The 13,096-nt window shown below is 40.6% G+C and overlaps 1 protein-coding gene across 7 annotated transcripts in view; it reads right to left on the reverse strand.

The window, feature by feature from the left end:
- Positions 1–348: 348 nt before the first annotated feature.
- The window catches only part of iqsec1b (IQ motif and Sec7 domain ArfGEF 1b), a 196,428-nt gene continuing 183,680 nt past the window's right edge, over positions 349–13,096 (reverse strand). For 6 of the 7 annotated variants that reach the window (XM_086198425.1, XM_086198424.1, XM_086198426.1 and 3 more), the window contains 11 exons: positions 12,835–12,996; positions 11,557–11,679; positions 9,778–9,944; positions 9,231–9,370; positions 8,379–8,408; positions 8,076–8,201; positions 7,884–7,983; positions 6,396–6,557; positions 6,112–6,288; positions 4,349–4,398; positions 349–2,757 (listed from right to left, as the gene is read on the reverse strand). In XM_086198425.1, the coding sequence (XP_086054551.1) occupies positions 2,212–2,757; positions 4,349–4,398; positions 6,112–6,288; positions 6,396–6,557; positions 7,884–7,983; positions 8,076–8,201; positions 8,379–8,408; positions 9,231–9,370; positions 9,778–9,944; positions 11,557–11,679; positions 12,835–12,996 (1,783 nt within the window). In that variant the 3' untranslated portion in view covers positions 349–2,211. The remainder of the gene's footprint in view (positions 2,758–4,348; positions 4,399–6,111; positions 6,289–6,395; positions 6,558–7,883; positions 7,984–8,075; positions 8,202–8,378; positions 8,409–9,230; positions 9,371–9,777; positions 9,945–11,556; positions 11,680–12,834; positions 12,997–13,096) is intronic. The other variant, XM_086198430.1, reaches the window with a different exon arrangement.

Raw genomic sequence — 13,096 nt, forward strand, 5'->3', positions numbered from 1 at the left:
TTACAAGGAGCAAAGTCTATTTAACAAAACTAAAAGCTTAATGGATCATTGGAAACACATTTTTTAATCACCACATAAGATTCATAATTGCATTTTAATTCTTAACATGTTTTGCAGGCTAGAAGATCCAGCAACCCAAAAGTTGGGCTTATAAATTAATTATTATTGATGCATTCAGCATTAGCGAATAATTCATCATCATTACCATCAATCAGCTCAGTAATGATGGACCCTTTTAAAATTAACATTTAGCTAAATGGCACCTTGGAAACTGGAACTGTGGGAGATCAAAGATCTCTTGGATATTAGTCATGAGTAAACCTATGACAGTGACAGATGATAAATATCAAGATTTACAAATCTTTTATTATGCTGGCTGGAAAATGCCAGTAGCAACTTTCCCCCCCACACCAGTGATGACATCCAGTCCCATCAACTGTTTTATACTAAGATCCTGTAAACTCTGCCTCTCCCTAGAGTGACACAGACATATAGGTGACTTCTGTTAGCTGTAATTTAAGAAGTCACAATATTCTACCATTCACCTTTAACAACTAGCATCTGTAACACTGATATAGTTGGTGAACATTATTCAGAAAATACATTGATAAATGCAGTTATATTCTGGGACATTCTTTACCAGTGAAGAAGGTCAGTTCCCTCCAAATCAATGTGAACACCTGCACTTCACTTAACTAATATGGAAGAAATGACAAAGGGGATGGGAAAAAAAAAAAAACTAATACAACTCAAAACAAGTTAAAACACCGGGTACCCATTGCTCTTGGACAAAAAAGGAAATACATATTGCACATAAAAGTTTTAAAAAATCCATCTCATACTCTTTATGCAGAGATTTCTTCCACTGATATCAGCTATGTAGAAAGCGCTGCGTCTATCGCCTCACCACAGCAACTTTTCTCAGGATGGTTGGAAGGTACAACTAGCATCCAATAATATGTCAGATAGATTATTGATATAAAACTGCTATTTGCACTGGGCAAAGCACAAAAGTGCTATCACCATCGCAGAATGATAATTATTTTCTACTTCGGGTGAGGAAAGCGTCAGAAAGAAAAAGTAAACATCAATAGACGTAGTGACATCAAATGACTCCCTCACTATCAGCCAGCTGAGAGTTTCTGTGTCAGGAGATACACTCGGAGTTTCATGTTGCTGTTTCCCTGCTCCCTTACATTTACACACATCAAAATTCTCCTCTGAAGAAAGGGCTCAAAGAATGCTAAAAGGTTGCAGTAAAATATACAGAGCATTTGATAAATGTAATCAGACTCAAAAAATTTGATGTAGAAAAAAAACAAACAGAGAATTGTATAGCAGCCAGCACTGAAGTGTGGAGATTCAGATTAATCTGCTTGCTCAGCAGGTTGCTGTGGCTTTGATTCTCTAGAGCAGCTGAGACACAACTCTGAATGCAGGTCTATCTTTACATATCTCATCTTATAGCCTTTGAACTTGAACTCAAGGCCATGTGCAGGAGCCTCCCAGCAGACTGAATATGAACACAAGTTTTGATCGGTCTCTAGGAAACTAGGCCACCTCGGAGCATTACTGAGATTTTTTTACTGATGCCATTTGTTCTGTAATAATATTAATTATAATAACAGTTGATAATATTTTTACAAAATACTATGCACAATATACATAAAGCAATTTGTGACTAAATTGGTAAATGCTTGAATAATTGGCACATTTATCACTGCTACCTAAGATATCACAGTGCTCTGTGAGCTACCGCTACATGAAATATTTGTACAGCTACTGCTGCGGCTGACCATCCGACCATCTGTTCGGCAAAACATCCTCACAGTAATTTAACTTACATTTAAATCAAGTCAATATTACTATTTACTTTTTCTGTAAATGAACAGGAAGATATTTGATCATGTTGCTGTAACTTACTGAGGAGTGACAACAGTTGTGGTCTTTGTGCATGCTCTTGGTTGGTTGTTACTTCTTAGGCAGGCAAACAGGAAAATATGATCGGAAATGATTGACAGCAGCAACCAGAAAAGAACTGTGTTGAATAAACTGCCATGTGAAAAAAGTCTGAAGGAGGCACAGGATCTCGTTGGACTTCACATTCCAGCAGTCCCTGGAGAAGCAGGCCGGAGATACACAGCGTGACCGTCACGTCAGCCAGGACTTAGAAGACCATCAATAGAGCACCTTGACAGGTTCCTGTATGCCTCAAACCACTGTACTGATACCACTGTGCTTGGGCTTGGTACTGCTGGGGGCCTGGCTGGGCACTGATGGTGGGCCGTGGTGGTGGGGGCCAAGTGTGGGGTGGGGAGAGAGAGATGGATGGGTGGGGTGGCTCCCGTGGCCATGCTGTGTATGAGGTGGGTAGGCTGGTTGCTGACTGTGAGAGGGGGGTGGGTGGTGCTGGTGGAGGGGGTGCTGCAAATGGGCAGGCGGATGGTAATGGTGGTGATGATGGTAAGGTGGGGGGTTCTGGGTCATATGGCAGAACTGCATGTGAGGGTGCATAGGGACTGCTGTGTCTGTTTCCACCCGAGCTGTGTGGTGCAGGTTGGTGGGGTGTGTGCTGTGAGAGATGAGGGTGGGGTGTGGAGTCTGAGGAGTAGGGCTGGGAGACTTCACTCGCCTGGTACCAAAAAGAGACCCCAGCAGTGAGGAGGAGTTGGGAAGGGACTGGCCACTTTGACGGGATGGGCAGTCGCGGGTGGATGGAGTTCTCCGCCGCATGTGAGGGCTGCTAATGATGGACCCCTGCAAGACAGATGATGATCAGATCACAATGAACAAACAACTGAGTGTGAAATGGAATGTGTCACAATGCAGACATACTGAAGCTGCCCAGTGGGGTTAAGCAGATATTTGGTAGTGACTCTAATATTGGCATTTCTATGTAAAGAGGAAAAGATGCAGAAACACACTGATTTTTGAATTCAGAGCTCTGAAAACACCTGTCAATTCAGAACCCAGGTTCATAAAGACTAATATTAGTTACAATGACTGACCTCATTTACCCATTACAGAGGGGGATAGTTTGTTTTTCCATTACTGGGACATTATTCTCACATGTTCCCTTTATCTTTGTAAACCCAGCTACATTGAAAAGTGTTGGAGGGGATCTAAGGAAATATTTAAGTGTCCTTAATTTGTGATTATACCATGTTTTTACAACCTAATTATGTAAGTTTTTATTCCACCTCAACTTGGTGCCCAATGACTGTTACTAGCATCTCTTCATGGGTACTGGGTCAGGTTTCCCCAGTTCTGGGTCAGTGTTACATTGGACCAGTGCAGTAGTCAACAATTGACCCATATATGGTCAAAACTGTCCCAGTAATTTTGTACAGCTTGCACAGGCTTTCTTCAGTTAGCAGCAACTGAATGAACAGGTACAGCACCTTTTAAATCTCACACGACTGGTTTGAGTTATCTTTTCCACATCATTGTCTAATGGTCTGTCCTTGCTAACATCTCACTATAAATCAATGAGCTTGAATGGCCTGCAGCGTCTGCACTGTCATGGCCACACAAGCAACTTATAAGTCTATGCATTTCAACTCTTACAATGGAGGTCTGCAGATACTGTATCTGGCTCCCCATGTTGGTGTTCTTTCCTTTATTATTCTTAATTCAGAAAGCGACATTTGCAGTAACTCTCTGAGTATAGCAGACAGATTTGTTTCCACTCTCCTTATAATTTGACAGGTTGATGATTTACAAGATGATTTGTTTATTTTCCTTGATTTCCCTCCTGCAAGAACAACAAATCCCCCTCATAGGAATTTCATATAAGAACTCATAGCTCAGCACTTAAAAAATAAATACAGAACAATCAAAACAAATAGAAATGAAACAGGGCCCTGGAACTTTACCATGCAAAGTAAACTATTCACCAGCAACATAACAATCCAGGTTGTATGCAATGTGTGTGTACAGAGAAGTTCTTGAAAAACACAGGGCAAGGCCAGGGCAAGTAACAGGAAGCAGTGTGACTAACGTCATTGCGTGAGCATGCAGCAGCAAGTGACATAGCTGTCACATCCACACAAAGCTCAGAGCCGATGGTTAAAATTTTATTTGCAGTACATTACATCAACACAGAACAGGCCTGTTGAGTCAGGAGTACTACTATTTTTTGTCATGCAGTGTCCATGAAGGGTTAACATGGCAGCCAAAGAACAACATCCAGTCCAGCCTCATGCATGAGAGCTGACTAAGGATCTCATAACCAAACACTAAAACAGAAAACAAGCTGGTCAAACAATAAAGAACACAAAAACTTGTGTGAGCAGGGTGAATAAAAACAAATTAGAAGACAGCTCAACATCAGTTGCATCCTACTTACATCCATATTGCTGTCTAGTGATCCTGCACTGCTGCGTCGCCCACGCTTGCCTGGCCAGAACATGTAACACGACAGATAAGATACGCTGGGTTAAAAAGTAGAGGTACACAAATCCCTTCTTTGGAGTGGCAGATTGTCAGTAAGGCAGCTAGGGATGTGAATGGGTACTAATGAATCTACAAGGTCAATCACTAGCTTAGATCAAGCTGGGATGTTTCTACAAGTATCCACACAGCTGTATTATAGGAGACTCCTGCATGTCTACAAAGATGAGGATTGCTCACAATTGAAGAAAGATGCAGATATCCTGTTCTTTTGCAGCTTCAAAATGTTCAATCCTGTATGTTCCATATTGATGCTATCTCTATCATCTTGGCCTAACAGATCTTTAAAACTCCACTGAACTTGTATTTTCTACCCACCGAGATGCCTCAAACCCTCTCCAGAATGGTCAGGTTCGAGGGCAACATCAACATCTCCTATAAACACCCGTTACTGTATAACCAGAACTTTAGTTTGATAAGCCAGGCATATAATTAGCTAATATTTTCTAAATGTTGTTAGACAAGCATGCTAAAATAATAGGTGTAGTGAGGTTATGCATGACCTTAAATGTTATCCTTAGGGCGTTTGAAACTGTTTCAAAAAGCCTTCACTTGAAAGTAATGCCTCATGGGGACTCTGTTTTCTCTCACAGGGTGATTTATACAATGCATGTCTGTATGAGCCAGGAAGTGAGAATGTTGTGGCTTTTGATTTTGAACTGACCCAAAGAAGAACTGTTCACAGGATGAATACCAGACCCTATGACCACACACTGACCTTGTATAAACATGCATGCAAAATTGGGGATTTGTATTAATGTGTATTAATATGAGTCTCATTTTTGTGAAACAAAACCAAGTCCAGGTCATGTATATTTGGCGATCTGGAGTAATTCTCAAACAACTCCTAAAAAATTTCACTAAGCTCTCTCTCAAGTGTGTTTGTGCAGGGAATCTCTATGGCATGGTGCTCTGTGTTGAAGCTGAACCAACCAGACAATATTAATTCTTCTTACTGATAAGATGCTCAAACTGACCACAGTGACCTACATAATGTTGCCTCCTCCCCCACTGCACAGGATTATGAGTTGTTAGCCTCTAGTAAATGACACTTGGGCCCATTAGCACACACACCCATCTCTGTCTTCAGGCCTCATTGGATCGTTCTCTCTCAGAGGCTCTCCATAGGCAGATTAGTTATGCATACCAATCAAACCTGAACAGGAACTCTGCTTTTCCAAATTTAAAATTACATGAAGGAGAGCATAAACTACATTTCCACGGGATGGTACAGACTCATCTTGACTTTACTCTAACCACTTTTGGTACAATGAATGTTTTCCAATGCATATAGTACCCTGTGATTAGTCCAGGTAATAGTTAGTGAATTTTGAAAAATGTGTCTCCACAGTGGCTCTGCTGTGTGTTGTGTGATTGAGATGCAGAGATGTAGAAACAATTGAAAAGCTGGTTCTTTCTGACCAATGGTCTGCAGTGTTTTCACACTCATGCCTTTTAGTGACCTTGAAAAAGATGATACTAAAAAAGATACCAGGTACTATACACAATTTTAGTTTGATAAAAAAAAAGTAAGTACAGCAGTGTCTTGCCAAGCCAGCACCATCTGGTAGAAAAGTGTTCAGCGAGCATCCATCTTGGATCTAAACTCTACTGACAAAGGAATGAGACAAAAAATTACCACAAGAACCTTTAATTTACCTGCATCAGAGAGGTCACGCAGGGAGCTGCTGAGGGCACTCCTTTTCAAACCCTCCCCAATGGCATAGCTGTCATCGAGGCTCACTCGGCTCAGGCTACCGTTGCCAGTCTCCTTCTTTAAACTGTAACTCTGGGACATGCTTGGCCTCACCACACCCTTCTGTTTCTCTAGCTCAGCTGTGCAGGGCATACATATGCAAAGTTGACACATTAATTTTGTCATTTTATATCTTAACTGATGCAAGATACATTCTAGTTCCTGTTAGTTAAGAAGGTATGCTCACATTCTATTCTGTACTTCTCCATCTCTTGGACTTCAGCAATAGATTCACGCAAATCATCCGTAAACTTTTTGCGATCCTGAGGGTTGGGTGCATTAAAGTTGATGAGGACTTTGATGTCAGCTCCAGGAATGGCTGAGGTCAGACGAACTCCGTTGGGATAATCTAGGAGAGACAATCCACACTTTCATCTGTGTTCTGTGTGTCCATGAAAATAGAAAGCGAGATCTAGAAGTAGGAGGGCTCAGTGCACTGCAACCTAAAATTTATATTATGGAATGCAAATGCCAAAATAACATCGATGTAGAAAACATCTTTAACCAATTTGACAAGACTTGTTTAACATATAACATAACATATAACATATTAATATAGACATAAACATAAAAAGGAAAAAACAGGCTATTAAAGACACGCTGAGGAACACATTATTCAGAACACAACAGACACGAGTTATAAAAGAATGTTCCAGGGAGACATATCTCAGAAACAAAAACCCCTGTGTTCTTTTTAGTGTCTCTGCTTTTCCCCTCTTATTTCTACATTCTATAAAGTCATTCTTGACTTATTTCAGTTGTGTGTCAAATAATATCAGACAGGCGGAAACTCCCAACAAACAATTCCATCAGGTGGATTTTCATACTCTCATCACAACTGAGTATATTTTTCACCAGTTCCCACTGTTCTTCTGTTAGTGATCTTTTGGCATGACATCTCCCTCAACTAGTTCATGGAGGAAGTGCTTCACTTTTTGTTACACCTCTTTGTTTTCTTTATACAATCAGCAGCATTTGTATTGCCTGTCAGAAGACCACTGGCCTGCTTTCTCATTATTTTGTGTCATTGTTTTGTTTTTTTGCTCATCGACTTGCTCAGGCTTCCCCTCTACCCAGGATGTCTCCTCAAAGCGTGGCTATGCAAGCATGTTTGGGGTCAGCCTTGATTGGGTGAGGCTGGGTGGCATTCTAGAGACTTATTTGGGGGATGGCTTTAGTTCAGTTCCCAGTTAGCTATCAAAATGTACCAAAGAAGCATTTGGAGGGCTTTGAGGTGTAATTCTTGGTCTGCTTAGATGGGGAGTGCATTGCTTCCTCTTAAAAACAATTATTTATCCATCCATCCATTTTCTATACTGCTTATCTGTTAAGGGTTGGGGGGGGGGGGGGGGGCTGGAGCCTATCCCACCTGACATTGGGCGAGTATATCTGTCGCCCTCTTAAAGACTATGTACTTTAAAAATGCATTCTAATGTGGAGTGTGCATTCTCATACTGGAGGGGAACTAATATTTTTGCTGTCCTCATGTGATCTGATCACCAGGCCTGAAAAGGGCCTTTAAGGAGACTGGCCAAACATATGTAACACAATACCCACACATACGGAGACATACCAAGGCATGTCATGCCTTTGGCTTGTTCTTTGATCAATACAATTGGGGTAGAACATTGATGCCATTGGGAAAAGTCTGCACAATTGCTCCCATGATACTCACACTGATTCTCAAAGAGCAGAACTTGCATGCCATAAAGTGAGAAGGACTGCCGAAAGCTGTACGTCACTGAATTCTTTTTCTTCTGGAAAATTTTAGTAACCTGAGTAAAAGCAAAGAAAACACTACATCTTAGACTCTTTCAGTGACACATTCAGGTGTTCCAATGTGCCAGATGAATCAAGTCTGTTGTACCACTAGTAGGTCATTAAAGAGGAAGATCTCCCTTTGGTGCAGGCCTAACTTTTGTGGTTTGTTTGGGTCGGGCACTTCAAAAAGTCTACAGTAACAGACCAGTCTCCGGTGGGGGAGGGAAAGTACCTGCACACAGAAAACACAATGTACTCTGGTGATTCAGTCTCTTGTTACAGTAACTTACAGAAGGCTTTCAAAGTACAGACTAGCAAAAATATAATTTTATCAGTGATTACCTCTGGTTATTCGACAAGTATTTACAATCAATTCTGAGACGCAGATGACAGAAAGAATGATACTTACACAGCCCAGGCCATGGTGTAAAGAGCCAATCTGAGGAGAAACACATATGTGGGAGACATTTTTACATTCATTGTAGAAGAATAGACATTCCATCTAAGCTTTCTGACTTTTAACTTGTACTTGCTTATAGACTTTTATAAAAACTTATAAAACTTATAGAGGAACTACATTTTTTTGTGATTGGCTTGTAGGAACTTGGAAAATCATAAATCTTCCAATCAACCAATTGTTTCAGCTCCTACTTTAGTGTAGAACACCCCTTAGTGATCTAAGTGGATGCTGATTAGTCAAACACATGACACAATGTAGCACTGTCTAACAACCATGCTTCTGCGTTTCAAACTGAGTGAAACGATAGCAACATACCTACTTTTAGCTTTAGCCTCTGAAAATAAAGTAATAAAGTAAGGCAGAGCAAGCGGACATCTCTGTTCTTGAAACACAGCAACCAACGATCAACACTGATTGACACCACAGGTACTAATTGTGACCTCAATTGACTTTACCATTTCTGACTTTGCAATTGCGAACAGAAAAAGCCCTTGATAGTTTGTCATTCTCGGGGGTACCACAGTGAGTAGTTGCTCTCCAAAATGTTCCTTGAATTCCCAGGTTGGGACAAGAATTCAACAGGAATTATCGGCTGAAAATGTAGCGCTAGTTTTCAAAACTGAAATACCGTACAGTGAAGAAAGTACATATGCTCCTTCATTTTTTTGTATTTTTAGACAATTTTGGCCAGGAATAAGCTCGTATGACAGCACAGAGGCGTGCTGCATTGTTTCTGCATACTCTGGTTTGATTCAGTTTTTTCAATTTCATGGTAACACTCTATGGGAAATCCAAACTCACTGGTTTTTTCCCCACAATGAGTTTCTCCACTTTCTGAACCTGGGACACATGGTCTTCATTAGTCTTGAGCTCCCGCTTTCGAATTCTCTCATATATTCCCACCAGCATCTCTCGGGGGATGTCCTCCCCATCATCCACCCCTGTCAGAGGATTAGAGAGGAAAAAGAAAAAAAAGACATTGATTAATCATTAATTCCTACATTTCCAGGAGCTGATGAACCCCTGAATTTACATACATCCTGTCGCACTGCATTTAAATCTCACAGTAAAGACAGAAACGTCCTTCAGAGGATGTATTTCTCCTCCACTACTCAATACTGTACTTTAATTACTGGCTGTCCAATATAGAGAGAAAGGGATAAATTAGCCATGCCAGAAATCCCCTGCTAATCCTTTAAAAATCTGTCAAGGGGAACTCAAAGTGATTTGCTTCTACAGCAGTACTTTCTTGGCCATAACTTAAAAAAAAAGACAAACACCTCATGAACATGCTAAAAATCCAAGTAAAATGCATGGACACAACTCCATTTTAAGTGAATATGTGTACCTCGAAGGTTCTTAACAAAGTCCTCCAGCTTCATCTTCCTCTCAGGCTTGACGTTGGGGCTGTACATGTCTGTGTTGAGGAGGATGATGGCGAAGGCCAGGATGAAGATGGTGTCAGGATTCCTGAATTGTCGCACCACTCCAGGGTTGCAGATGCAGTAGCGTTGGCTATGAAGAGTTGGTTGAACACAGAAATCTCTTAGTTAAATTGAAAATAAAATTCATTTTTCTTAATAAATGAAATAAATACAATAAATATTCTCTAAACTTTTTATTAATTTGTAATTACCAAAAAGTAAGATATTTTGTCGTTTAGGTTTTAGTGCCTGTGTTGCTGACCAAACATTTGGTACTGATTAATAACTGTTATTTGACTGGTGCAACACCTGTTTCTATAGGACTACAATATTACTAATGATCACTTTATTTCCAGCAACAGTTCACCAGCTAGGAGTTATACACTTATCAAGCACAGCAGCACTCTTTACACTACTCTGTGACTCAAAAAGACATCATGTCACCATCCAAGTGGTGTTAGACACATTTTTTCTTGTGATATGAGATAATGAAGGCGGCATCTGGTACAGTGGTTAGCGCTTTCACCTCACAGCAGGAAGGTTCTGGGTTTGAGTCCCGGTTCGGGCACAGGATCTTTCTGTGTGGAGTTTGCATGTTCTCCCTGTGCCTGCGTGGGTTCTCTCCAGGTACTCCGGCTTCTTCCCACCGTCCAAAGACATGCAATTGGGGACTAGGCTAATTGGATACTCTAAAACTGACCGTAGGTATGAATGTGAGTGTGAATGGTTGTTTGTCTCTATATGTTGGCCCTGCGATGGACTGGCGACCTATCCAGGGTGAACCCTGCCCTTAGACCGTAGCTGCTGGGATAGGCTCCAGCCCCCCCACGACCCTTAATAGGAACAAGCGGAAGACAGTGGATGGATGGATGGATGGATGTGATAATGATTGCATGATGTAATGACCTTAGAATAAAGACACCATTACATTTAAATAAATTCCTTATAAGCATAACTTTCACCAGGTAATCCCTATGTATCTGTTTGCTACCAGATATAGAGAGTTGAGTGAATTTAGGCTGGTAGGCTGGTAATATACCATTAAACTGCCAACAAATCTCAATTAAAAACATGGAAAAGATTTCCCCAGTAGCTGTTGGTAGTATTCCCCGAGTAAGAATATCAGATGGTGGGCCATTCAGAATAAGAGTGAAAACTCAAGGGGAGAAGTAGAGAAGGGACCCACATACTGACACTTTGTTGGCATTATTTATATCAAATCATATTTTTTAAACATCCATCCATAAAAACAGTTACTTGCATGATTTTGATATTAAATAATTACCCTCATGCTAAACTGTTGCTCACATTGTACTGCACTACACCACCCTGCACGAAACTCATGCATTGGCTCCCCTCTCAATTGCAGTCTACCACTCAAACAGTGATTGACAATGACACAAATACACTCAGTCACTGAGTGTGTGTCTAATGACAACCATCAGACAGCTGTATTGTAAGAAATAGTAGATGTGGCAGTGAACTAAGTCATGATCCTCATATTGCATACAACAATTCTACAATTTCATTTAGCAGACACTTTTTTCCAAAGCGATGTACTCCTGTATGCTCCTATACAGATGGTCTGAGTGGACAGAACTTTATTCTACTGGGCAGGAGATGATTATTATGACCTAGGATGATGATTTCAAGGACTAGAAGCTGACTGTACCATTATGAAATGTGTACTCAGAGTCTCTTACCTATAAGCTTCTATCAGCCGCTCAACCTTCTGGGCCTCTCCCTGGACTCTGATGTGAGCTTGGAATTTCCTGAGAGCCTCATCCAGCTCCATACCTGAGAAGTCCATTTCATCCACCACACAGCTGTTGAAACATACAGACAGCAAAGGTAAGTGGGAGGATCACTTTGGATAGGAAAATACATGTACTTACATCTGACAGTTAGGGTGCCATAAGTACTAACAGGATTTGTGCTCTTTACTCTTGACAGTGTCAGGTGTTTATGGCCAAAAACAATAGTCCTATTTCAAAAAATTGTCAGCACACCGAAAAAGGTCTAGAAAGCTCTTAAAATGCTAAATAATCCATTTTATTTTATTTGACAAAAAAAACAACAACATTTGAGGCAAAGAGTCATTGTCGGCACGAATTGATTCTGCATGATGGAGTAGTATTTCTAGTTGAACAAATAAGATGAATATTCAGTCCCATTTTGGGTCTTATGTTGATTTCCACCAACTCCTTCAGAAAGTATGTAGCTCTTTAGATGGATAATATTCCACAATGCTAGACACCAATTCAATTTGCAGTTCAGTGCTTAGCAAATGGCATGCAGAGAATCAGTGCTCTTAAGCTAAAAAACATAGCCACCTCATGCTGAACATGGGTTTGATTTGCGTGTTGAAAATGAGACTTAAAGCTAAAGTAAATTAAAGACTGTAAAAGCAAAAACAATGCCTTGAGAGATGATTAAAAGCTCAGGAGAGCAGAGGGTGGAGTTGAGTAAATGTCCTTGTGGGTGTGTAACTTTCAGCTAACCTTTCACAGCATGTTTCTGTTTGCCTGTTACAGATTAGTTCAGCTTTATTGTAGGACCTCCTGAAATGGGGTATTCTGACATGGCTGTGTTGACACTCAGACATTTTCTTAGGGACTGCTTCAAATATGTCTGTCAAAATGACAGATAACATTTCCATAATATCTCAGTGTGCCCTGATTTAGAAGTCTTATCTACGATAAAAGACAGATTCTGATTAGAGTTACTTTGTTTATCTGAGCATCACAGATAAATCCTGGGAGGATTCTATTATTGTTGATTTCCTTGATGTAACTCATGTCTGATGTAGTTAGAAACTACAAAGAGTTTAGATTACAAATTAGCAACACTTTCACAAAATCAACATACAGTATATGCTTGTGTTTGTGGGAGGCAGATCAAATACACTTCTGTGCACTGGCTTAGGTGTTAAGTCAAAAGCGTGTTTTAGAAAATTCCTGTTTGAAATGCATGAAACTTACTCAAGGACATCACGGTTGAACTGTTTCTGTCTGTTTCCCAGGAACTCTCCAATCATCTGTCTACTCAAGCCCTTCCTCTGGAGCAGGAAGTGGGCCACACCCACCGGAGTATCCGGAACAAAACTACGCTCTATCAGATACTGGATGCCTTTTTCTGGTTTCCTGGAGACACAGAGAAAGACAAGAAGGCAATAAGTGAAAACACCATCCAAATCTGAGATTATCCCACTGCATGCCTGCTCCATGCGACAGGATTTAAAGA

This window comes from Aulostomus chinensis, chromosome 3, assembly GCF_037954235.1.
Source record: "Aulostomus chinensis isolate RoL2024-O1b breed Wild chromosome 3, RoL_Achi_v1.0, whole genome shotgun sequence".
Classification (NCBI taxonomy): domain Eukaryota; kingdom Metazoa; phylum Chordata; class Actinopteri; order Syngnathiformes; family Aulostomidae; genus Aulostomus; species Aulostomus chinensis.